The sequence below is a fragment of the Rhinoraja longicauda genome, chromosome 25 (assembly GCF_053455715.1).
Source record: "Rhinoraja longicauda isolate Sanriku21f chromosome 25, sRhiLon1.1, whole genome shotgun sequence".
Lineage (NCBI taxonomy): Eukaryota > Metazoa > Chordata > Chondrichthyes > Rajiformes > Arhynchobatidae > Rhinoraja > Rhinoraja longicauda.
The window spans coordinates 7,990,788-8,018,495 of record NC_135977.1 but is presented as its reverse complement, the minus strand read 5'-3'; the positions used below and the strand labels follow the sequence as shown (position 1 = coordinate 8,018,495).

The following is a 27,708-nucleotide window of genomic DNA, read 5'->3' as shown; positions in this document are numbered from 1 at the left end:
GTCTGTTTCCACACTGTATGAATCTATGAAACAGATATTGGAATCTTGGATAGTTAGCAATGTGACGTTTGGACATGTGCTGCTTAGTCATGTACTATTCATCTTCGATAAAATAGGTTTAATAATGGCACTCCAAATTATAGCCTGGGAGTAACATCTGAGCACATACCTGCATTTTTCCAAATGAATGTGATTTTCATGACTCTACATGCTTTATTAACAAATTTTCTTAAGTTTTCTGACGGTTAGTCCCTCGAGCTCAGTCTTCCTGCATGGCTGCATTTGCTTGTGCCCTCAGCAAGTTAAATTTAATTGGATAGCGTTTTACAAAGTTTACAGAAATCGTTTAATTTGATCGACACTGCTGTCAGGAGTTCTCAAATTGCATTCTTTACATTATGGCAAACTATCAATAAGCAGGACAGGTATGTGTCTACTCTTCCATTTATCCCTTAAGGTTAAAAATATCTTTAAAGGAGAGACATGCATTCATCAATAACTGCAGGCTGGTTAGCAAATGTCTGGTCACAGGGCAACAATTCTTCTCCTCAAGTGCCCAGAAATCACTGATTTCTAAGCCAAGAATTTCACTCTTTTGAGAACAAGGAGGATAATGGATAAAGATAAATCTATTTCCAGAAACAAATTATCAAGCTTAATGCTAACTTTAATAAGAAAACATAATCCAAATGGATAATAAAAATATACAGACATGTACATACGCGTGGCAGTTTTCTTCATACGTTACATATAAAAACATTGCACTGTTTGTTTTAATATAAAATGTGGCACTAATAGATACAGTTAATATGCATGTGATTTACAGTCAGTCCTACGTGGATTATTACAAAACAACACATGTACAATATCTTTGACAGAGAAAAACACATTGAGCAGTTTTCAAGTAGTTTGAAAATCAGAGCCCGCGACATTTGCGCTTATATAAATAGTGCCAGGGATTTGAACCCTCTGCTGTAGTGTGACAGAAACCGTAACTTATTACTTGAAATGTTTGAGTGTCATTATTTGGTTATAATGCTGGTGATTATTCTCTTGTTAGTTATAAGTAATTAAAAAAAGAGCAGACCCTGGGGAAGATTTGTTTTTTATTTTGTCAATGTAATTGAAGAAGCTGGGCTGAATATTAAAAGCATAGGAGCAAAGAGGTCCTTCTACAGTTGTACCGGGCCCTGGTGAGACCGCACCTGGAGTACTGTGTGCAGTTTTGGTCTCCAAATTTGAGGAAGGATATTCTTGCTATGGAGGGCGTGCAGCGTAGGTTCACTAGGTTAATTCCCGGAATGGCCGGACTGTCGTATGTTGAAAGGCTGGAGCGATTGGGCTTGTATACACTGGAATTTAGAAGGATGAGGGGGGATCTTATTGAAACATATAAGATAATTAGGGGATTGGACACATTAGAGGCAGGAAACATGTTCCCAATGTTGGGGGAGTCCAGAACAAGGGGCCACAGTTTAAGAATAAGAGGTAGGCCATTTAGAACGGAGATGAGGAAGAACTTTTTCAGTCAGAGAGTGGTGAAGGTGTGGAATTCTCTGCCTCAGAAGGCAGTGGAGGCCAGTTCGTTGGATGCTTTCAAGAGAGAGCTGGATAGAGCTCTTAAGGATAGCGGAGTGAGGGGGTATGGGGAGAAGGCAGGAACGGGGTACTGATTGAGAGTGATCAGCCATGATCGCATTGAATGGCGGTGCTGGCTCGAAGGGCTGAATGGCCTACTCCTGCACCTATTGTCTATTGTCTATTGTGTCCAGAATGTACTATATATGTATATATATATAGCCTGATGTCATCTGCCTCTAAAATTAATTCGATTGACTTCAAAGTAACCCATTTTCAGAGGCTGGTCACTGATGCATTTATATATTATATATTGGCACCCTTGGGATGGTGAATGACTTATTTCCACTCTGGTCCTATAAATTTTTGGAGTGACTAAATGGGAACTGCAGTCTCTTCTACAGATGAGGCAGGAGGTGTCTGACAGAGTGGGCAGGTGAGTAGTTTGTGAGGTGGCGCGCTCCTTCTGTCTATACACTGCATGTGGCACGGAAATGGACGATAAATATCTCAGTATTTATGCTCACTCTTATTTCAACACCAGCCAACCAAAGGAAATCTGCTCATGGCTTATAACTATCACCAAGGTTGCACAACACAATCAGCAAATGCTTTACAAGGTAATGCTGGTCATAATTTCAAATTTACATAATTGTAGAATTAAAAATTATAGTTAAACTGGACAAAAATCGTCTCAGACCCTCTCACTCCAAGAGGAACGGGTGGGCAGTGCATATGTGGTGGCAGTCACAGGGAGTGGCGAGGACAGTGTATTTCAAGTGAGGTTCTCACTAATATTTTAGATGCAGTTTTTTGTCAGAATTCTTTCAGATGTTGACTGATCAATGTCTACAATTGTTATTTCTGGTTTGCCCTACTTACATTCTACTCTATCAGTTATATTAATTAAGTGCAATCAAACTTTTTTGTGGAGACATGAAAAGGGGTCTTAAGCGAGACTCCATGCAGGTTTACCTTTGATAGTTTCAATTTAAATTAATAAATATGTAATTAATAGTTAATAAATATTGTTTACTGTCAATATTAATTACTTACCATGTGGGACTGAGGATTTGTGAAGTATAATTTTTTTTAAAAATTGTTATTTTCTCTCCTTGCAGTTCTAAACCATTTCCAAACAGACCTTAATCCAGGCATAATATAAAACAAGTAAGAAATAGAAGCGCAGGTCATTAGAAATCTTGCACCTCCTCCACCTTGGCTAATCTTTTACCTCGGTGCCATTTTCTTGGACAAATCCCATTTCCTCTAATTGCCTGAATATCCAAATTTCTATTGACTTCTAACTTGATTCCATGCAGCGACTGAACCTCCACAGCTCTCTTGGGCATTCCAGATTCACCACTCTCTGGATGAAAAATGGCTGAGCCCTTATTTGACAACTGCAGATCTTGGTTCTAGACATGCTAGCCTGGGAACGAGCTACACCAAAGATGCATTACAATGACATGCAATGCAAATACAAACAGCAGCAGAGTGCAGGACTCATCATTTGCATTATCTGTTGATTTGCCAATTCCAAAGCAAATTGATCATTCTCCCACCTCCAGCACCAACCTTACAAACATTACATGTTGACACCAGTTATATAATCCTCCGATGAACCGCACACTGGTGAAAAGATCCGCTGAATGGTCTGGGCACTACCATGCAGAGGAAGAGAAAGCATAGGGAAACCAGGAATAGAAACCCTAACATTGAAAATCAAAGGGTAGCAATTTCTATGAGTGTTTCTTGACCTCCCACACAGTAACTGGGCAATAGATTAGCAGAAATTCAAAAGTTGCGATTCTTGATTTATTGCAACCATTGCCAGCCTGTTCCAAAGTGGCAGTCACATCTGAGTGCCACATTGTCCATTTCCACATGCACTTATTCAACAGCAGTCAATGGCTATTTATAAGGGCAGTAATACTTCTGGATTCCCATCTGCTGCTTCGGCTGAAACTGTTGACTGGGGATGCAGTGGAAATTGATATTTCCAAAGTAAGGTTGATTAAATTGATTCAGTCAAGTAAACTTGAGGATAGAAATCATATAAAAGAAACTTTGTGAATGGCCAAAAACCGATTCATATAACCCATTCAATTTATTGAACTGTATTCAGATGCACAGAAAGCTCTTCATATAGGCTTCTGCTAAAAGTAATGACATTCTCCATTCTTTAGTTTTTATTTTCTTGTTTTAGATACTCAAGCATGCGGTCTGCTGCATTTATGGAACATAGAGAATTTTTTTTTTGGTTCTTTACATGTAGAGTAACAAGTGGATGAATTCTGCACATGTCGGTCGAATAAAGTCATTGGAACTAAAGTACTGGAGGTGATACAAGTCTTGGGTGATGCTCTCACACACATTTAGTGTTAATGACCAAAGACAAACATCTCCTCTCCCTAATTTCTATTAAATTAGCCTTTTTATTATTGCTGATAGGAATACTGAAACTTTGTTTTCGGTATAAAAACTAAATGTCACGTACATTTAATTTCTTCTCACCAAAGTACAATCTTTTTTCTGCATATGGGAACGATGAAAATATACAACGCATAGATCAACTTGCACTTTACCCTGTCTAAAAACTGTTACAATTGTTTCGTTTCGTTGGGTTGCTGTTAATTACTTAAATTATTGCATCGTATGGGAGGCGCATTCCCAATCTCGTTGTACCCCTGGGTACAATGACAATAAAGATATATTGTATTGTATTGTATTGTATTGTATTGTATTGTATAGTTTGAAAATAAATTTAATTTGTTCAATATAGAAGTCGCCTTGCAAAAATGAACATTCCACAGAATTACTGCACGCTGTGCTGTTAGATAGATACACCAGAATGATGACATAATGTGCCATTTCATTTGCATTTGCCTCCTATTACTACTTGCAAAACTGTGTGTTGGGGAACGGGTGACTCTGGGGAGAGTGAGAGGTGAGAGATAAGGATGTGCTACAAAATTCCAATCTACTATTGTATCTAAATTTCCTTCCCCTTATGCTGAAAGCTGTTGTGCAGCCTTTACGTCTTAATTCAGTGCTGTGATATTCTGCAAAAATATACGTGGATGATTATACAATATAAAGGTTCTTTCTCGGTACATATATAAGATTTTTTTTTCCTGATTTAGAAATAAAAAGTCATACGCTAGAATTCTGTATTTACACAGAACACAGACAGTAACATCGCCCTAGGATCTTCAACCTTGCCTGGATGCATTTAAAAGAGAGAAAATCCAAGTGTGCAAATGCAGTACATAGTGACTCATATCATGTATGTGTCTTTTGACAATTGTCTGAAAGCACAGGCAAGCTGGGGATATATGTTTTTAAAACAGAAAGACAAGGCACCCTGCCTTCTATCTGCCAGGTCGCATTACTCGTACCTTCGTAGGTGATTATATAGGGACTGGACATAGGTGAAGACGCACTTAGGATCAGGTCTTTTGCCCATTATCATCATATCTTCCACGTCAATAAGAGGATCACATGAAGCTACCCGTCTGCAATGAGAAAATATTAAGAAAGCACATTACTCTAAAATATATTTTTTTAACTCTGTAGCACTAAAAAAAAAATTGAAAAAAAAATTCCCCGGGTGTGTTTTTCAATACACTGGTTTTTTTTGCCTATGACTGCCTTCTATAATGTCAAGTGAGCAATTTGGGAAGTGAGCAAGAATATTCTATGGTGATGCTTTTTAATTCGTTGTCCTTTGTAATAAAGAACATAAGAAATATTGTTCTTGACCATCAATTAGGATGCATTCCATAGCTGAAGCTAATATATTTAAAAATCTCTATTAACTAAGCTGACAAGAGGCAAAGAGTCGCTTTAGTTAGGAGGTAAAAACAGGTAACTGGAATGCCTCTTAAGTGAACAGAAAAGAATAACAATGTGCATTTATAATGCACTGCTGAAGTAGAAGAACCAAGCTATTTCACAGAGAGATAATCAGATATATATTAAAGCAGAGTCACAAAACATTTCCATTGTATTTAAATTGTAAAAATTTGAAAGTTTGTGAATCTCTCTGATGCTCACAGGCATTCAAAAACAATTGATAATTAGTAAGATATATTATTTTAAAAACTACAAGACCTAAAAATATTTATTTACTGTTTCAATGCCCAGATTTCCCAACAATAGTAAAAACTTCTAGAAACAAGGAACTGCAGATATTGGTTTACAAAAAAAGACAGAAATTGCAGGAGTAATTCAGCATCTCTGGCTACAATCAGTCAGAAGAAGGGTCCCGACCCAAAACGTCACCTATCCATGTTCTCCAGAGATGCTGCCAGACTCGCTGAGTTACTCCAGCACCTTGTGTCATTTTTTTACTATTAACAACCTGTTAGCAAAGTTATAAATTCTGGAGTGAATTAAAGTGAGACATGTTTAACAACCAAAGAAACCATTTTTTCTTATTAGGATACATTCAAATTATATTGTTACTGCAATTATTATATAAATATAGCCTGAATCAAGATAAACTTCATCAACAGAAGTGAATATTAGTGAATATTACTCTTTTTTATAAAGTTAAAAAATCCTGGAAGTACTCATCAGTCCAGGCACATCCATGGTGAGAGAAACAGAATTAAAGCATAAAAATTTTAAATGCTAACTCTTTCCTCTGCAAATCATATAAAAAATAATGACCAAACTACATGTGCCTCCAACTTAAAAGTCTTGTTAAGATCTTGGTTACTGTCTTCTGGATTTTTAAAATTGTTGTTACAGTATCTTACCTCAGTCCCTCATGATTTTACAAACCTATATAAGGCCACCCTTCATGCTGCAACAGTGTTTTACTTCCTCCAGAATAAATTCAAAGCTCACTTGAAAGTTTTCCCATTGGCATTTTTTCATTCATTTGATAAATGACATTATATTTTATCAGGCGCTGGTCTGATTTAATACACAAGGATTCTCCTAGTAATTAAAATTAATTGAAATTTTACTTAAGGCACTAACTTTAAGAGACAACATAGCAAGGTCACAGAGTTTTTGAAGCTGGAATAAAATGGAAAATGATTAATAGTATCCTCGATGTTTTCCATCCATTTTTATTTACCATTTTAGTACATTGGAATGTTGAAATAGTGGAACGATTTCTCTCCCTAATATTTCTGTATAGAACACGTTCTAGTATTTCAAGTAATTAATCTTGCAGTAGGGGCCAACTGTATGGCTGATACAGTACACGGCTAATTAACCATGAGAGGGTTTAACATTCTTTTTAACATTCACATGCCAGCATTTTCACTTGCTGATATTTTAGGTTCAGCTAACTAAATTACGGCAGTGTACGACTTTTTTTGATAGAAAGGCGAGACTGATAATCCAATCACTTCTGAAGGGGTATTTGCAAGTCACAGACTTCTTGAGAGGTCCTTGCTGACTATGTTATAACACTGGACTTCTCACTACGCCAGCAATGGAACTCCAACTTCCACAAGTTTCTGAAGTTTGATTAAGCCTTTGTTCATCTCTCCTAATACCTCCTTTCATTAGATACCTTTAGAGCATTTTGTTACATGAAAAAGGCCATATAAATACAAATTATTCAACCACATTATATACATTTTCTTTTGTTTTAAAAAATGTTTCAAATGTTAAATCTTATTTAATGAGATGCAACAGAATATTTCATGTTATACCAAGTCACAACTACTTCAGAGCAACATTTTATACCCCAGAACACAATTATATTAATACATTCTTATTCTTTCTACTCCATTGAGCACAAAATCCACAAAAAGCAGGAACAGATATGGGCCAATTGGCCCTTTGAGCCTGCTCCATCATTCAGCAAGACTATGCGTAATCTAACCTTGGCATCCGCACCTTTCTCCCTTCCTCCCCCCATATCCCTTAACTTTTGTGTAATTCAAATATATGTCAGTCTTCGCCTTTAATATTCAATGACTGATTCCTCAACCCACTGACAAAAGAAATTTCTCCTCAACTCAGGTCTTAAATGGGTGATCCCTTCTTGTGAAAATGTACGCCTGCGTTCTAGATAACCCCAAATAATCTAGATAACCTTGAATAATTTAGTTAATCACAAAGCCTCCACTTCTTTGGAAGACATAGGAGATTTAGTATGTTGCCAAATATCTGATCGAACTTCAACAGGTAGAGAACGTAGCGACTGGATGCATCACAGCCTGGTTCAGAGGCTTGATTGCCCAGAAACGAAGAAGGCTGCAGAAAGTAGATGACATTGTCTGGTTTATCATAGGTATTGACCACCCCACCATCAAAGGGATCTACAGGCGGCGCTGCTTCACAAGGGGCAGCTCATATCATCGAATTTCTGCCACACCCTGGCCATGCTCTCATCTCGCTGGTACCATAGGGTAGAATGTCCAGGAGCCCGAGAACTGTGATCTCCAAGTTCAAAACAGTTTCTTCTCAACAATTAGACTCCTGAACCACATTACAAAACCTAAACCACAACCCTACCTCAGCAACAATCTATTATGGATATTGATTTTGGTTGCACTACATATTTCAGTTTGCACTAATATGATCCAGTTACCTCACATTACTGATTAATTTATTGTGCTATTGATTATTGTTTACTTATTTGTGGTGTATTATGTGAATAGGCCTGTAACAAGTTAGAACTTCATTGTCTCATTCCTGTAATATGACAATTAACACTTTAAGCCAACGAGGGTAAAAGTTCACCCAGCAACCACTTTGTCAACACCCTCAGAATCTTACAAGTTTCAATAACATCACCTCTCATTCATTGAAACTCCATTGAGAAGACCCAACTTTCTAAACCTTTCATAATACACCAACCACTGCATCTAGTGTAAGAAAATAACTGCAGATGCTGGTACAAATCGAAGGTATTTATTCACAAAATGCTGGAGTAACTCAGCAGGTCAGGCAGCATCTCAGGAGAGAAGGAATGGGTGACGTTTCTGGTCGAGACCCTTCTTCAGACGTCTTCAGAGTCTGAAGAAGGGTCTCGACCCGAAACATCACCCATTCCTTCTCTCCTGAGATGCTGCCTGACCTGCAGAGTTACTCCAGCATTTTGTGAACCACTGCATCTAGGTATGACCGGAGTGAACCTTCTCTGCAGTCCTTCAATGCAAGTGTATCCTTACGTAAATATGGAGATCAAAATTCCAGCTGTGGTTTCACCACTGCTGTTAAGGTCCATTAAAAACTTCCTATCTTTTATACTCACTTTCTTTGTAATAAGAGCCAAGCTTTCCTAATTAGTTGCTGTATTCGTGTGCTAACTTTTATAGTTTCATGTATTATGACTCACAAATCCCTTTGGACTGCAATATTTTGTAGTCCGAGGTTATGTTTCAAGAGAATGACCTTTCATCCAAAGGTTTGCATGAAAGATCATCTATCCGAAACATTAACTCTTCCTCTTCCTGTGGATGCTGTCATTCTTGCTGAATACTTTTTTTTCATTTTACTCCAGATTTCAAGCTTCTGTAACTATTGGCTCTGTAATTACTATCCCTCAGCAATGAGTGCAAAATAAAACATTCCTTTTAAAGTCATGATGCTCAAGATTCAAAGGAACACTGTGACCATTTCCTCACACAACTATCACCATCTAAAGTCAGTGTTTACAGCTGACAAGTGCAATGACCTCCAAAGGTTTGGAACTGTTTGCAAATGCTCGTTAATTCAATTGACGTAAAAATTTAACTTTTAATTTTTTTAGAAACATACATAACATACACAGTCATCAATCCCAGCAATAACAAGACGTCAGGGACTGTGGAAAAACTTTTCAATAACAAGGTTTCAGTTCGGCACTCAGTTTAGTAGCCAAGGAGACAGATGCTGCTTTACAAACAGACTGCTAAGTTAATGTAAACCTCATTTCAACACTTCCCCACTAGCTATTTTAACGTTCAAGCCAAGATATGATGTAACTAATATCGCACTGACTGCCAGCATTGTCTGGCAAGTAAATTGTATCGCGCTACAAAATGACTTACTCAAACTATCATTTTTAATAAATACATTGGCGGATGGTTGGAAAAGGCATATGGTATGCTTGCCTTCGGCGGTCAGGGCATTGAGAAAAAGAGTTGGGAAGTCATGTTGCAGCTTGAAAGGATGTCGGTTATGCCACTTTTGGAGTAATGTATGCCAGAAGGATGTGGAGATTTTGGAGGGTGTAGAAAAGGTTTCCAAGAATGCTGCCTAGTTTAGAGGGTATTAGCTATGAGGAGAGGCTGGACAAGCTTGGATTGTTTTCTCTGGAGCATCGGAGGCTTAAGGGAGACCTGATAGAAGTAAATAAAATCATGAGAAGCATAGATAGGGTAGTCAGTCAGAATGCGTAGGGAGGAACTGTAGATGCTGGTTTACACCGAAGATAGACACAAAATGCTGGAGTATCTCAACGGGACAGGCAGCATCCCTGGAGAGAAGGAATGGATGATGTTCTCGACCCAAAACATCACCCGTTCTTTTTTTCTTGAGATGCTGCCTGTCCCACTGAGTTACTCCAGCATTTAGTGCCTGTAGTCAGTCAGAACTTTTATTTTAGGGTGGAAATGTCAAGGATAGAGAGCATAGCTTTAAGGTGAGAGGCAAAGTTTAAAGATGTGCAGGTTAAGCTTTTTTTTACAGTGAGTGGTGGATGCCTGAAACAAGCTGCCAGATGAGAGGGACAAAGTGAGAGTGGATGCCGATACGATAGTGGCATTTAAGAGGCTTTTAGATAGGCACAAGGATATGCAGAGAATGGAGGGATGTGGGTCATGTGCAGGCAGAGGAGGTAAGTTTAACATATCATCATGTTCGGCATGGACATTGTGGACCAAAGGACCTGTTCCTGTACTCTACATACTTCATTTCTACGAGAGAAAAGTAAGCCGATTTTAAAAGAGGTGATCCTGCTTCATACAACTTTACAACACATTATAAGATTGACAAATATTTTTTTCGTAGATCACCTGCCCTCGCCATCCTCTTTGTAAAAACCTTGAATCAACAGTATCGCCAATTTCATAAATTGGATGAAACACTTAACTAACAATGATAAAACGTTTTTCACGTTTTTCTTTTGTTGACAAAGATGCCTTTGAAACGTCGACATCAAAAGGGCAAACTATTGTAGGAAATCAAACATATCATTGCACTTTTTAATGATGTACTTGAGCTTGCCTTTGGCATTTCTGGTGTGACAGGTCATAAATGACACGCTTAGATTGGCATTTTAAATATTCTACAAATGTATGTTAGAAAGTGTTCCAGAGGGGTCAATAATAATCCATTACCATGTATATTTTGGAAATTAATTGTTCTAGGCATTTGCAGTTATCTTAGAAAATAATGGATTTCTTTTCATAGAAGAATAACAAAGTAAAGGCCAAAATAAATGAGGCATATTAAATCAGAGTGAGAGAAATTTTCCTATTTTTTTAATGTTCCAATGCCAATAGTTGAAAAATACCAACTGATTAAATGTATACAATAACAAAGCCTGGTTAAGAGCCGAAGGATATAATGATCATAAATGATTTAAGATTTATTGACCTGGTGTTATTTATATCGGCGCCCATTAGGTTAGCTCTTACTGTTTTGTTTTAATTTTTTTAATTTTCTGTTACCAATTTCTGTTGACTCACTCAATAAATCATTAAATGTGACTGCTCTGCAAAGGTTTATAAATTATTTGCATGCATGGAGACAGAAATGTGGACCTAATCAGACCTGTTCTTACTATATTAAGCTTCAGAACCTGTTGAAAGCATTAACAATTTTTTTAATGGCTGTGTCAGCGCATTGTACTCTGTCTTTGAAATTTAGTGGACTAGACGTGAATGTCTAGGTAACTGTATTTTTGTTCCAATATGGAATAAAAACTTGAATTACCATTTCTGCAAAGTAATTTTAAAATAATAGGCAAATCTCTCTTTCTGCTTTTCTGCACATTTTCTTCCGATGCTGATTTACGCTGGCATGAATGTGCACAGCCTTACAACAAAACCAAACTGCCCATTGTTGGTGAGTAGAATGGCATGGAATACCATTTTGTACGAGCGATCCTGGAAGAGCATTTGCCTCTTCAACACATCGGTTCTTACCTCCATTTAGCTACTAGATTTTCCCAAGATCCGGGGAATCAGACTAACGAGTGTTAAATTTGAAAGAGCAACAAAGGCTGGCGGATACATTTGCATTAAAACATCTGAAAAAGAAATCATTCTGCTGTAGACATTCCCGTTAGACATTTTCCTAAGAATCACCCTCTTTCACCTTGCTCACACTTTTTGTCATTCTGTCTCTTCTGCATTCCAGCCTACCACAGACATTTTGTGTTCATACAGTGACGTAGTTTCAAAGATAAAATACATGTCAATAAATAAATCTTCAATACCACTGGCAAGGTGTATACACAAAATGCTGGAGTAACTCAGCAGGTCAGGCAGCATCTCGGGAGAGAAGGAATGGGTGACGTTTCGGGTCGAGACCCTTCTTCAGACTGAAAGCAAGGTGTATAATTGCATTCAGAAAACTAACTTTGAAAGAGAAACCTAGAGAACAGTAGACAAATACACTACAAACTATGACGGGCTGGAGACTGTATCTTCCAGCACACCTTTTCCTCGGGTAAGGGGGAATAAATATAAGGTGAGAGGGGTAGACTTAAAGGGAACCTGAATGGCAATAATTTTACAGAGGGTGGTAAGTATGTGGAACGAGCTGCCAGAAGAAGTGGTAGAGGCGAGTGCAATTACAGCATTTGTAAGACTTACAGGCAGATACATGGATAGGAATATGGGAATAGGCCAAATGCAGACAAATAGGACTAGCTCAGGTGGGCCAATTAGTCGGCATGGACAAGTTGGGCTGAAGAGCCTGGTGGGTGGCAGGTAACGCTCTGAATCTGTACAATGACACACACTGTTGAAAGCAGCAAAAAATCAGTGAATCAAGGAGGTTTTTTAAAATCATAAATGTAAAATAATTTCTAATAAGTCATAACCCATAGCATCATGACTATAAATAAGACACAGATTAACTGAGCCCGGCCAAATAACTTTTGCCTTTCTGTTTTGTTTCTATCATCCCAAATCAAGAAACTAAGAGAAACAGAGAACAGCTTAAAAATACAAGGAGTAAAGGAGCAAATTGGAAGAAATATAAAGAATACTTAAAATACTGGATAGGACAAAAAACCTCAAATTTTACCGAAGATTGCGAAGACCTAAATTTCTAAGTCAGATAAGGACTCTCACCCTTCACTCCGTTAATCCCTAGGAGGAGGCTTTGGTTTTAACCAGACCCTTCTGCACCAGACTTCGATAATATTCCTGAATGTATGTGTAAACACATTTCCAGTCCGGCTCCTTCATTCGCACCATATCTTCTACGTCGAGTAGCTGTGGACAGTCTGCATACTTCCTATGGGGCCAGAGAGAGGATCAAACAAGAGAGGAGACGGGACACAACAGGGTTCAGAAGGAGAGAGGGAGAAAAGTGCAAGAAAACAAAAGAAAACATAAATTACATTCATTCAGTGACATACAATGAACAACAAAAAACATGCTTCATGATACACAACAGCAATAACATTGTGCTCAATACAAATTGACTGAACATGGAATGTTGCACACAGAACATAGTAACTACACCAAAAGCAATGATTCCAATGGGGAAAATGTGTAACTCACTGAAGAACATGTATAACATTTATATGTGCATTAACAATGATAGTGCACGAAAGACCAACAAAGGTGGTTAAATAATTAAAAGTTTTGGATACTAAAGAGCATTCTTTGGAATACAAAAATAGTAGCAAAATAGAAGTTGAGATCAATTCTCTCTCCACAAGTTGCACAGTGGTATCCAATAGAAAGCTCTCCAGGCAAAACAAAAACCCAAATCAACATGTCGCTGTGACCTCATAATTTAGTATGTGAGACTGTATCCGTGTCAGTTCCAGTGTTAGCTAATTCTCTTCTTCAAACTAGACTAATAAGCCCAATTGTTCAAGCAGACAGATGGTGGAGCAGAATTAGATGAGCACCATGCCATTACATGTGGAAATCCAAGTATAGGTGGGCAATTTTTATTTTCTCAGATGGAGAAACAAGCAAAACCCTGAACACGGTGCACATATTTGGCCATGCAGAAACAAGACACAAATATAGAGTCAGAGAGTGGAGAGGGAGAGAAAAGAAGAGAGAAAGAGAGAGAGACAGAGAGAGAGAGAGAGAGAGATGGGGTGAAAAAGAGGGGTGAGAAGAATGGGGCAGAAAAAGAAATGAGATAGAGAAATTTAGAGAAGACAGAGGTAGAAAGAGTGTGATTTTGGATTGCAAAGCCTCTTATATATTCATTCACAAATCTCAATAGTCGGGTTCCCTTGAGGAAATAAAGCTGCAGTGCAAATGTTGCTATATCCTATGACTTCAAGAAGGATACAAATAATAACATTTTATGGAAAGGCAAGATTCTCAGTTAATGCTGAAAGCTTACATCCTGTAAAGATTGTTTTGGCACATGGCAAGTAGCTTGATTAAAAAATCAAAAGTAAACTTTCCTTTCCTGTGTTTTCTTTAATAAAATAAAGATCATAATAAAATCATTGCTCACAACATATGCACTATATCTACAAACTCAGAACCTCTATCACCTAAGATAGCAAAGGCAACAGATTGCCACCACTTGCAAGTTATTCTCCAAACTAGAAACAATATTGTCTTAGGAAGACATCTCTAATTTTCATGATCACTGGATGAAAAAGTAGAACACCCCATCTAACAGGAGCTTGAGCCCCATCTTACCACAAGGAGGCTCCCCAATACTACATTTTACCTTTTAGAACATAGCAGGGCATTCAGCCCATCAGGTCCATGGCAGCTCTCAACAGGGAAATTCAATGTCCCATTACTCCCTCCTTATTTCCCCTTTGGCCCTTCCATACACTGTGGGACAATTTACAGTGGCCAATTAACCTACCAGCATATTTTTGGAATATGGAGGAAACCAGAACCCTCATGGACACATGCAATCTTATGGAGAACATGGAAACTCCACACAGACATGATCGGAGATCTGGATCCAGGTCCCTGCAGCCATGAGGCAGCATTATCATCAGCTGTGGCACCGTGCCGCCACTTTATCCTTTTCCAATTAATCAATGTGGGGCCTCAGCTGAAATATGATTTCTTACAAGAATGATTGAAAACAAACGCAGAACTCCGAATGGCCAGTCAACGTCTCAAGCTGTGCATCTTGTAAAGCTCAGATATGTTAAGTTCATTACTTATGCAATAATTAGGGCATGTTTATATTAGTTGCAGAGTATATTTTGGGATCCTAATAAGAAAAATTGTGTGCCATTTCCAGTAATATTGTAAAATGCTATCTTTAAAAACTTAATGAAGGAGCACCACAAACCATTGCAGAAAGAAAAAGGAATAAAGGGGATAAAATTCAATAATAATTAATGAGCTCACTATTAAAGGGCAGCATGGTGGCGCAGCGGTAGAGTTGATGCCTTGCAGCGCCAGAGGCCTGAGTTTGATCCTGACTACGGGTGCTGTCTGTACAGAGTTTGTATGTTCTCCCCTTGACCGCATGGGTTTCCTCTGTGCGCTTCGCTTTCCTTTCACATTCCAAAGATGTACGGGTTTGTAGGTTGATTGATATTGGTAAAAATTGTAAATTGCTCCTAGTGTATAAGATAGTGCTAGTGTACGAGGATCACTGCTCGGCCCGGACTCAGTGGGCCAAAGGGTCTGTTTCTGCGCTGTATCTCTAAACTAAACTAAAGTCATTTCTGCTAAATTCTAATCCACATTTGTACCACAACAATTCCTACAGATAATAGGAGTGCAGATCAGTATAAAAATCAAACCATAATGGACACAACACATGCAATAAAAGAAATTCATTACCAAAATTAAGTATTTTGATGAGGGTTGACCCACATGATGAGAGTTACTTTTCCCCAATGCACACATCAGAAAGGGAGTAGAATCTTTGATCAGTAGAGTCTCGGTTAGATAACATTTGTTACTGCACACTGACCCATGTGCATAGTGTGCTATATCTTTTTGAATACAGCAAGTGAAAATTTGAGCTCTACTGTTATGTTTATTCATGGAAGATTTATAGGTTATTCACACAATCACAAGGTAGATTGGATATCTTGGCTGGCAGACCTCAAGCCTCTATTAGCATTCACTAACCCCAAGTCTGCAACCACATAGATCCCTACCAACATCAGTTAGATATTATTTTTATAGCATCCAGTGTACTCACTGATAGCTCACGTGATGCTGATTGCTTATTAGATATCATCAGAATCAACAAATCCTATACAGATACTGCCTTTTCTTGGAGGTAAATGAGGTTGATTGTGACTTTATATAAACAGGTGAGTTGCCTGCTTTAACAGGAAACTTATTTCAATTTTTAGCTTAATGTTGCCAAATGCATTAAAAAAAAAATCCAACTTGTTGAATATATTACACCAGCAGTGAACACCAAGATTGCTTCACATCCTGTGGTAAAATTAATGCAGTATGTTCCACAGGCAGAAGTTATTTGTGAAGGTGTGCAGCTCCGTGAATGAGCAATGTTATTACATCTGTTACATAGGAAGTGTCTGTCCAGTATCTTGATTTCCAGAAACTTACATAGAAATGTTCTCACAATGTTACAGGGCATCGTTATTTGCTTTTTCAGCGAAGCACCCAAAAAACCATTCTTCTTTCCAACTGGGTTATTTTACGAATATTATTACAAATTAAGATTCTGTAAGGTTTATTATTTCATGAGTAATTTTGTTACCATACTTTCAAAATACAATGATAGTTAATGCCAAAAATTGCCAGTCAAAAAGTTAAGTTAATACAGTGCATGAAAAGCCAAGGCATGATACCTACTCTGCCATTGTGAATGCCACCTCGAAGTTGTGCCTGGGGTTGTTGGGTTTCAGTTCTGAGTAATCAAAGGTCTCAGGGAAGAAGTTATGAACCAAAGCACAGAAAGCCATCCCATCGTTCCAGCTGGAGGAAAAGTTCTGTATAGCCACGTGCTGATGAATAAGATCAAATGTTAGCATGATGTGAACAAGGGATCAGTTGCTTTGTGCTTCCATATTATTGTGCAGAGTGCATCAGAAGCCAAATACCATCCACATTACTCTCTTTGAAGACCTTCCATCCAAAACAGAACTGAAAACTCAATTTACTGTCTGCTTGATCTGTTGAGATTTCCAGCATTTTGTTTTTTGATACAAAAAGACTTTGTTAACTTAGCAGAAATTTCCCTCTTTGTTATCTACTGTAATTGGGCTCGGTGAATTCCTTTGCTATTTTAATAAAGATGTTATCAAGGGAGGTGATTTATCTGTTAGCTTGTTACCAATTAAATATTATGCAACTTCAATCAAATAAAATGGCAAGAGGATCCAGAGAGTACAAAGAAACTATTTTCTCTGATGACTGAAGATTCAAAATGAAAAGAAGGTTGTCAGAAGTGAAACCACTGAGGAAGATTGAGCGTCTGGGTCAATTGATCGGAATGTCGTGCGATAGAGGAACAACTCTATCAAAATAGGATATAGGTATTGAATGACCAATTTCCTTTTTTTATATTCTAATCCTGTATCTTTCCCTTGGTAGAAACTTCTCACCTGTCATTGAAGGCTTTTCCTCATTTACAAGCTCTGATAAGCTGGAGTTTGCATGCCTACCTCATAGCCACGTGTCTTGGCTCTACACCAGTCGAGTAGCATCTGCTTAATACTATTAGCATTTGGTACACCACAGCTTGAAGATCTCTGCACTCTCACTTTGGAAATGGCTGGATTTCCAGGACTGAAATATCAAGATAAAAGTTCATTATGATTATTCTCAATAAATAAAATAGTAAGACTTCTGACATATCTCCCATAATGTCTACTAGGTAAATACTTCAGAACATAAGCAATAATGCATTCACACAAATAACACTTCAAGAGTACCTGCAAAAACAAGAAAAATACATTTTGTATATACACACACACTGAACTTTTTATGTTGTTTATTATGGCGTTTACAGAGTGCTACATATTTACATATCTGTCGTGCCATTGCAAGTAAGAATTTCATTGTTATATTTTGGGACATATGACAATCAAACACTCTTGACTCTTGATTTCAGCAGGGCAAATTGCCAATGCAATCAATTTTATAAGTTGGCAAGTCTTGTAAGATTATGTGCATTCAAAAATACTGATCAAAGGACATTATCCTGCATTTCTTCAAATGCATCTGTTCAGAAACTAGGATTTCTGTGCGGCCGATATTCTATCAGGAATGTACCTCATAGATCTCTCTTAGTATGTAGCGAGCCTGTTTGTATTTCTGTTGGATTTTTCTTTTTTCATGTTTTGGGAAGCAGGCTGGGGCCAGCTAGTTGTCAGATGTATTTACTGGGATTAGCAAAGATTTGGAAGGGAGAGGTATTTGCCGGCAACGTTGGTTGCAGGAAAGATAAATCCTTCTTTGGTAAGGCCAAAGTGCGTAATTAATTATTAAATAGTTTTTCTGCTTTATCATACCAGATAATATCAGAAATAGAGACAACAGAAGCTGTATGCAGTAAAACTCGGATAACCCAGTATCAGTCTCTTCAGAACTCCAGATGATTTGGCATCTGGCTCATCAGATAATGTTCCCCACACTCCTCCAAACATCACCTGGGCCTCATTCATTTATCAGAAGTAGAGGATAAAGATATTCTTGACTTCTGCCAAAGAAGTGTCAAATGTGGTCTAACTCAAGAGGGAGCTTGTAAGGATCTTGAGGCGAGGCCTCTGAGAGTGAGCGTGACCTGTCTCTCCTTACGTGAGAAGTGCAGGCTCTTGGGGTTTTTTTGTTACAAGAGGTTTAACTAACAAACAAACCACAGGTGTTTGCTTTCAAAGTGAAAATCAGGCGCTTGTAATTCTTTGTTGAAACAGTGGGAAATGTTATATAGGGATCTGAATGATCTTGTGCACAAGTCACTACAATTGTGTGAGGTCTTGATGAGACTGCAACCAGGGTATTTTATGCCATTTTGATTCCCTTACTGAAGCACGACATATTTGTTAGAGTGACTGCAACAGCGACAAAAGTCAAGAAGAGCTCGATTGACAGAGTGAGGATAAAAGTGATTTATGCATTCATATCTGAGAAGGTACTTGACTGCATTGCAAGTTGCTCAAAGATGCAGTCTTTCATGGAGGGCACTCATGTCCTTACTGACATCTCAATGGCAACTTTTGTTTCCTGTAGTTCCTCGTACATCTCCTAGGATTTAGACTAATATTGTTGAAAATCATGTCGGAAACAAATCTTGGGAAACTCCCAACTTTTGATTTCACTTCAGTGAGTTGGTTTGCCAGAAAAACAGATCTAGGGTACACAAAATTCTAGCACAAAAAGACTGGCACAAACTCAGTCAGAGACATGCGCAATATCAATGAATGACATTTTCATGTGCTTATCATCTGTGCAGTGCTTACTTTCCAAACCAAAGTATTCAATATTGCAGTGAAATAGGTGAAGTGAAAATGTGGGAAAATGGGAAAAATGGGTTCAGTAAACTGAGACTAGGAATAATGGACTAGGAATAAAAAATTTGAATATTTTTTCAGAATAAGAAACTAGCAATGATAGAATAGCAAAAGGATTTGAGAAGTCAAATAAAATCAAAAATACCAATAATCAGACACAAAAGGATTTAGAGAGGCTAACTTTGCCTCTGGGTCAGAGCCTATCGGTTTTGTTTATATTCGGATACTGTAATTTACTGCAGGAAGGATATATTCGCCATGGAAGGGACTATCATCTGCATCCAGCTGGACGAAACTGAGCAGATATTTCCTTCAGTAGATTAGACTGAAGGGTGAAATGTTTGAACGGATGTTCAAGGATGTAGATATGAATAAATTATTTCCCCTGGTTCAAGGAAATGCAAATGAAAGGAAGATAAACTAAAAATTAAGACCATGCCATTCAGAGGCAAAATCAGAAATCACTATTTCATATACAACATAGTTAAAGTATGGAATGTTTGCTCCGAAAAGACTGGAGTTCCCGTGATAATAGTGGCTTTCAAGTCTAATGTCGTTATTTTTGTTGAGTGTCCTACCTTCCACCTTCTTTTTCTAGTTTCTCAATCAGTGCTTTCCGTGCCTGTGATCCTGAAGCTCGTGGCAGTGTTTGTGACCTCAACACCTCTTTCCGTTTCTCAGCCTGTTTCCTCTCAAGTGCTAATAGACTGCTGGATCTTGCGTCATCTTCTCTGTCAAAAATACTGAAAAGCAAACCATGAAATTCATTGAAACCCTAATTGCAGAGCACTGCCCTTCCACTTTGGCAATGACAGGACTTCTGTCACTGAAATACAGGGAGGACCTTTGATTATTAGACTGGTTACTTGATTAGCACTATTCTACAAAACACCAAATTGATAAAATGCTTTTGCTTCTCCTGTCTGAACACAGAAAGGAAAATACACACTGAACTCTGAAAAAAACAGCCATTGTTACTGTATGCTGCCTGCTGCTGTGCTGTGAACCTAGTAAAAAACTGAGCTTGGTGCTCAACCGTTCAATATCAATGGTACTTTATTGTCACATGGACCTAGGTACAGTGAAATTCCTTTTTTGCGTACAATTCAGTAAAAAAAATTACTATACGTTGCCAGGATCCTGGTGCAAACCCCCTTCCTCCCGCTGGTTACATGCTGCCTTACTGGGAATCAGGATGCAGGGATTCTGGTGTGAAGCCATGCCGGCTAGCTGGCATGTCTGCAGCAATGAATTATCTATGTCTACTGACTGCGAGAGTCTGGGTTCTTTAGGCTAGGGAGAGTGGTGCTGCCATGCAGCCGAGATGTGGGACTGCTCCCTGGCCAGCAAGGTGAGCATGGTTCATTGCTGCAGATTGGAAATACATAGAGAAATCAATGGGCTGGGGAGAGTTGTGCACGCAAAAACAAAGTGGGAAGAGGGGTGGCACAGTGGCGCAGCGGTAGAGTTGCTGCCTTACAGCGCCAGAGACACGGGGTCGATCCTGACTACGGGTGCAGTCTGAACAGAGTTTGTACGTTCTCCCTGTGACCATGTGAGTTTTCTCTGGGTGCTCCAGTTTTCTCCAATTCTCCAAAGACATACAGGATCATAGGTTAACTGGCTTTGGTAAAACTGTAAATTGTCTCTCTTGTGTAGGATAGTGCTAGTGTGTGGGTTGATCACTGCTCAGCGCGGATTCATTGGGCCAAGCAGCCACACCTATCTCCCCAGCCTACCCAACCCCAGCCCACAACAGCGGCATCTCCGCACTGAGTCATGTGCAATTCATTGCTGCAGATTTACCAGCATAGGGCAGAGATATGTGCCAGGTTCCTGGCACAGTCGTGCAAAGCAGCAGGAAGGTCAGGGATTCACACTGGATATCTGACACGCAGGTTCCCATGCACCAATGGAAAGATCTATGGCTTGCACCAGCTTCCCAGTACAGCAGCACTGCAAGTAACGCTATTATATTTGTGATGGTATAATGATCCCTTTTTGTGCTGATCCCTTTCGTACTCTTGTTCCTGGAAATGCATCTTAAGTGATGAGTAACGGTGAATGATATAGCTCCAGGAAGAAGGATTTTAAGGCTAAAGGGTAACTGCGATACATAGAACATGGGATATATTGGCTTCAATCCCAGTCTCCACTCACCTGCCAACCTTTTTGGATGAAGTGCTGCTGGAAGTAAACTTGGTCTGAAGGACAGATGTTCCACCTGTTAAGAGGGATTTCAAAGGCGTCATTTTACCCCATAATACTCCAATGAACCATTGTCGTAAATTGCCCCAAATTAAGCAGTATATAAGTATAATTTTTTGCTGTTGTCTCGATCATGACATGAAACTAATGGAATAATTAAAGTTGTGTCTGAATGGTGGTGTGAATAGGAGGAGACAAATTAAATCTGAAATACAGCAAGAGTTGAAAGAAAAAAAAATTGTATTTTCTTTCTTGTGGGGATGGTCAATTATGTGATATTATTTAATTCATTGTGGATTCAGAAGACCAGTTCAGTTTATTTATCGTTACGTGTAACGAGGTAAGGTGAAAAGCTTTTGTTCACTGTAAGGTTGAACACCAAGGTTCCAAGTTGGAAGATGAGGCAATGCATTGAGATTACACTGAAGAGCTCACAGTGTGCGCTCCTCAAGTTATGTGGCAGAATGTCTCTGATCGGTTCTCAAGGTTCAGTTTAGTGCAGTTTATTATTGTCATGTGTACCAAGGTACAGTGAAAAGCTTTTGTTTGCATGCTATCCAGCCAAAGAAAAGAGTATCCATATATACTTATATACCATAAGGTGGGACGAGTGTAGATGGGACATGTTGGTTGATGGGCAAGATGGGCGAAGGGGCCTGTTTCCACGCTGTAGGACTATGACTCTATTATAAATGAATACAATCAAGCTGTCCACAGTACACAGAAAACGGATAACGGGTACAGCATTTAGTGTAAGATTGATAGTGAATTTTTCTTTGGCTGTCACATTAATTCTTCAACCCACCCCACTTTTCTTCTCTGACTCTGGTCTCCATAGCTGAACATAAATATGAGAACATATTAAAGCCTACATTCTAACACTAAATATCCAGCATTCAGATTTAGCTTTCTGCTACATCAGTATTTCACAATTTATTCATCTTCTATTTACATGTCCTCCTGTCCTGGTTTTTTATTATTCACTAGGCTTTTCATCCTCTTTCAGCTGGCACCGTCACTATTTAGTGTTAATCAATATCTGCTGGTCCCCACCCTAACAAAGACCTTTTTATTCTGCTTTATACCCTTTCCTGCCTTTATCTGTCATTTAAAGCTTCTTATTTTTCTAACTTATTCCAGTTCTAAAGAAAGAACATCAACCTGAAATTTTAACACTTCTCTCTCCACGGTTGTTGCTTGATCTGGTGCTTTCTGTTTCATTTCCATCAACTCCCCTCGCACACATATTTTCTCAGCAAGAATCACTGACTGCATTCAGAGTAATACATTTAATTATGTTTCTCCTCAAAACCTGAGGTTCTGAGGCTGACTATCCCTAGACCTGCCTCTGCCAAAGGTGCAGATTAAACTTGGGTTATTCCTGGTTGTGCACTTACTATCTGAGGTTTAGGACAAACTATTTCAAAGATTTTTTGGCATAACAAGTGATTTCATATTGATATAATTTATGTTGCTTACCATCACTTTTCTTTGTAACACTGGATTCCACAGTTGTTGTTTGGAAAGTTCTGTTGCCACAATCTGAAAGATTGGAATCATTTTAAGTGATTCTGTTCCTTACTAGGGAATTTGTCTTGATACAAAACCACCATAATTAACTGGATACCTTTAATTGTGAGTATCAACAGCACATCAAGTTTGAAAAGGTAACAAAATAATTTAAGGTTTCAAGGTAATCGCAGGCTTCAGTTTTTAAAGTAAATGGACACAAGAGAAAAACATCCCATATTGAGATACCTCCACCAGTGCTATCCTCCCACAAACGCTTATCTATCGACCCCCATGGTTCGCCCCTCCCATCTGCTCTCTCCATCTGCTTCCATCTGCCCATCATTCTCTCCTCACGTGGCTTCACCTATTACCCCAGCTTCAGTACCAGATCCCTCTTCTACCTGGGCCTATTTACCCATCATCTCCTCCCCGCCCAGCTCCACCCATAACCAGCCATAATCAGCCTCTGTCCCATTCACCCCTCTCCCACCTGGTTCCATCTGCCCATCATCATGTCCCATATGGTTCCACCTATCACCTACCAGTCTCTATCCTACCACCTCTGTGTGGTGCAGTATATCGGCAATCTTTCCTGTTCTCCCTCAATCTGAATGCCGGGTCTTCACCTGAAATGTCGACTTAACCTTTTGTCTCCACAGATTCCGCTTGATCCACTGAGTTCTTCCAGCATTCTGGTTTTTGACTGTCCTGGGTGCAGCATTAACACTTAGATATGTCTAATCTCTCCAAACATTATAAAAATATAAGATGCTTCTTTAGTTCAAATATATCTTAATTTCTTTCTCTCCTAAATAACTTTCAAGTACCCATGTGAATTTGCCAATACTGACAAACATATAGCATCACGAAATGTTATATTTCATATATTCACCATTTCCTAGTTAAATATATACATTCCACCCTCTTTCCACTAGGTTCTGTCTACACATACCAGTACTTTGTAGAGCTTGCAGATAAAATTCAAATATATTAATTTATTTTATCAACACTCCTCATTAATGAGAGCCTTTGTTCCAGTTTAAATACTTTTACTATGCCAATACTACTTATTCACTTTCTGAATAAATAACTCAAGCTTCTGTTTAGTTACACCTTACTCAAACTAATACTCAACATCTTACTGTAAATTTCTAGTTTTTTTGCATCCCAAATCTTTAGCTACCTTGATAGATTGTTTGGTGATTTGGCTAATTTGTCTTCGGCAACATGATCTGTTTAGAGACCACAATTTCAAATTCAATGTAGAAAGCATTACGATGGACTGCAATCACACGCCATCTGTGACCTTCAGCTTGCCGTTCCTATGTCTCCAAATAATTTTTCAATAAGGCAACAATCTCTGTCACCTTTGGTCCTTCCATATTAAAATGGTCCCATTACCTGACTGAGTGATTCTCCCACTCTTTGACATTGAGGTGACAGTCTTCCCATCTGCAGATTTTTCTGTTTTGGATACAATCATTTCAGCAGTGCTTAAAGACTTTGCTTTTTTTGCCTCCTCTGTTTTTTGTTTCATTTCTTGTAGTCTCATTTCACGCTCTCTTTCTCGTTCATCTAAAAGAAGGCCAAAGGAGAAAAGCATTTCATATAAAAGATCATACTGAATGCTTTTAGTTTAGTTTAGTTTAGTTTAGAGATGCAGCGCAGAATCAGGCCCTTCAGCTCACCAAGTCCGCGCCGACCAGCGATCCCCGCACACTAACATTATCCTACACACACTAGGGACAATTTACAATTTTTACCAAGACAATTAGCCTACAAACCTGTAGGTCTTTGGAGTGTTGCTGGATGAACAGGATTTATATCCTGTAAGATCATTTTCACCTACTGGTTTATTTACTCGTGGCATATGGTACTACAGAATGCTGAAACTATGAAGTGCCCTCAAAGAGCAGAAAAGCCAATTTTGTAACTCCAGACACTTAATTTATGTCTACGGCAAGTGAATAAATGACCAAAAATGGTCAGAGTATACAGGCTCTCTGAATCATCACTTTTCCAGTATGTTACTTTATCATCATTATGGATGTGAATACATATTTGTAGCTGACACTATGGGGCATAAGATCGTGGGATGAAAGAATACAGAGGCCATTTAGCCCATCATGCCTCGGTAGAATAAAGAGCTCCGATTGTCCGAGGTTTTTAAAATATCTTTCAAACAAGATACTCTACAGAGCTCCCTTCGGCTTTACAAAGAGACCTTATGACATATAACATCAGGAACAAAATAATTCATTGACAGTGATTTGAATTGGGGACTTGCTGAGAAAATGAAAAGCTTAATATTACTGCAAGTACTTCATATTCGGGATGTTGGCAAGATCCACCACAATGTCTAAGGGTCACCTTACACATCATGTGGCAGACCTTCTTAGAAACCAAGACTGAGTATTAAAGCCAGGTTGAAGAGCTGATAGCCATGCTGGTCAGTATATGAATGTTTCAAGGAAGACTTTAACACGCTCAAGAGATTCTGTCACAAGCTGTGTGTTAGACATTGAAAATAACATCACAGTGTACCTCAAGCATTCTAAAATCAATAGTGTTAATTGAGGAAACGTGCACTTGTGAGTAGGAGAACCAGAATACAACAGAAATAGGAAAAATGTGAACACGTTACGGCAGTACCCTGTTGGATTCTGACAAGCTGCTTTTGTTTACAAGACACGTAGAAGGATGTGCCTTTTTCATTTGATGTTAATAGTCAAACTCATACCTACAGCAGGTTCTTTTTCATAAAAGGTTTATGGAGGAATGTAGTCACCATCCACTGCACTGTCAAAATAAGCATGTTCTCTGGGCTGATGTCAATTGAGAAATTAATTTAGGCTAGCCACGTACAGTCCAGTTAAAACTCTACTTAATTATAAATAAGATGTTCATCCTATTTGCCAGGGATGAGTAGAATCCCAAATATGAACAATGTTGTACCATTCTTCAACATGTATTTGCCTTGGATTAAGAGCTCCCCAGACAATCCAAAGACATTGCCTCCTTATTTGCAAGAGCACCGGATTAATTGAACACTGTTTGTGCTGCACTAATGTGCCTACCGGTTTAAAACACCTACCTCTTTTCTTTTTCCGGAGCTCCCTCATTGCAGCTCGAATCATCTTCCGTTTCTCAAAGTCACTTGTCACATCAAGCTGCAGAATATAGTTTGAGAAAAAAGTATTATATAGTAGTATCTATTTTATTTAATCATATTGTTCCATTGTCCTGCTAAAACTGTAAAACGTAAACTTTCAGAATATTTCAAATGGTTAACGATGTGTTAATCAACTGGGGAAAATCACAGATTTAATTGTCAGTTTGTGCTGGGATGAATTGATATCAACTAGGTGGGCAGTAGATTTGGGTAACTCTAACTAGGGAGATATTTATTATTATAACCAATCTTGATTATTATCCATTAACCTCTGGAAATACATAAAGTTGCATTGAAGGGCAGATTTTGACTTATCTAACTTCTCTGGAGATGCTACCTGACCCGTTGAGTAACTCCAGTGCTTTATGGGTTTTGTTTACTTGGCTCTTTGCGGATACTCACTAAATAGGTTTTTTCCCCACAGCTGAATTTGGACTGACTGACCTATTGGTTCTTGCTGATATAACAAAATGCTGGAGTAACTCAGCGGGTCAGGCAGCATCTCAGGAGAGAAGGAATGGGTGACGTTTTGGGTTGAGACCCTTCTTCAGAAGAGTTCTTGCTAACTTTCTGCTTATAACAGCAGTGCTACATATGCTGTTTTCCAAATTCTCATTGCTGTAGTCACAGAAATTACATCTGTTTTACCTTAAAATAATCACTTATTTAAAAAATATATAACTTACTTGTAAGCGGTAGAGAATGAAATGATGTCTGATTACTGTGAGTTGTCAGTCACTTGAAAGCTTTGTATTCTATGAAGCTAAAGGTTTGCTCAGCCCTTCGGCCACTGAGCTGGTACATAAAATGGTACATCTAAGAAATTGATCTTCTTGTGGCTCGCATAAACAAATCGCTAAAATCAATGATAAATGAAGGAGCCTTCCTCCCCTCACACTTTCATGAGTACATCATGTTTTTTTACAATGAAAGCATACCATTTTGTCCAGGATTTCTTCATCTTCAATAGCACTCAGGTCGTCTTGAACCACTTTGCTGTTTTTCTCTTTGGCATTCTCCTTTTCTTTCGTATCTACCCCATTGGGTAGAGTAGGCTCAAACTGAAGTGACTGGGCTACTTCGGTCATTGCTTGCTCTGTCTCCATCTGCAAAGATAAATAAACAGACTCCATTTAGTTGAGTTGTTTGATCCACACATAAGTGCCTCACAGAACTTTGCGGACTTAAATCTGATCACACCGATCAAAGCCAGCTTTACTAATTTAACCATGGAAAACAAGAATACCTGACCAAGCTTAATTCTAGTTAAAATTAAAAGCCATGTGGAACCATCAATGGTTAGGGAGACTTCAGGGTCAACTTAAGTCTCTGTATTATCTGCTTCCATATACATGCTTCATCTCTGAATATTACTCAATAATCTAATAATTACAGTTCATAATCTGCCCAAAGATAAACAATGCCCACCCAATGTGCCTGGAAACATAATCTATTGGTTTCAACACAAATGCAAAAATCTGTAAATGTTTATGTACCCAATGGTTCCAGAATCACAATTAGTTCATTTTAGGTGTGCTCAAGCAGTCATGGAGAGTCATAGAGTAATATAGTGTGGTAACAGGCACTTCGGCCCAACTTGCTCACACCGGCCAACATGTCCCATCAACACTAGTCCCACCTGCCTGCATTTCGCCCA

The 27,708-nt window shown here is 38.6% G+C and overlaps 1 protein-coding gene across 2 annotated transcripts in view; it reads right to left on the bottom strand.

The window, feature by feature from the left end:
* Positions 1 to 1,644: 1,644 nt before the first annotated feature.
* The window catches only part of smtnb (smoothelin b), a 166,471-nt gene continuing 140,407 nt past the window's right edge, over positions 1,645 to 27,708 (bottom strand). The window contains exons 11-20 of one of the 2 annotated variants that reach the window (XM_078421480.1): positions 26,990 to 27,157; positions 25,974 to 26,049; positions 24,281 to 24,454; positions 22,847 to 22,909; positions 21,320 to 21,383; positions 19,738 to 19,902; positions 17,312 to 17,435; positions 16,500 to 16,651; positions 12,840 to 13,005; positions 4,963 to 5,096 (exon numbers count right to left, since the gene is read on the bottom strand). In XM_078421480.1, the coding sequence (XP_078277606.1) occupies positions 12,858 to 13,005; positions 16,500 to 16,651; positions 17,312 to 17,435; positions 19,738 to 19,902; positions 21,320 to 21,383; positions 22,847 to 22,909; positions 24,281 to 24,454; positions 25,974 to 26,049; positions 26,990 to 27,157 (1,134 nt within the window). In that variant the 3' untranslated portion in view covers positions 4,963 to 5,096; positions 12,840 to 12,857. Of the gene's footprint in view, positions 5,097 to 12,839; positions 13,006 to 16,499; positions 16,652 to 17,311; positions 17,436 to 19,737; positions 19,903 to 21,319; positions 21,384 to 22,846; positions 22,910 to 24,280; positions 24,455 to 25,973; positions 26,050 to 26,989; positions 27,158 to 27,708 lie in introns of both variants that reach the window. The other variant, XM_078421481.1, reaches the window with a different exon arrangement.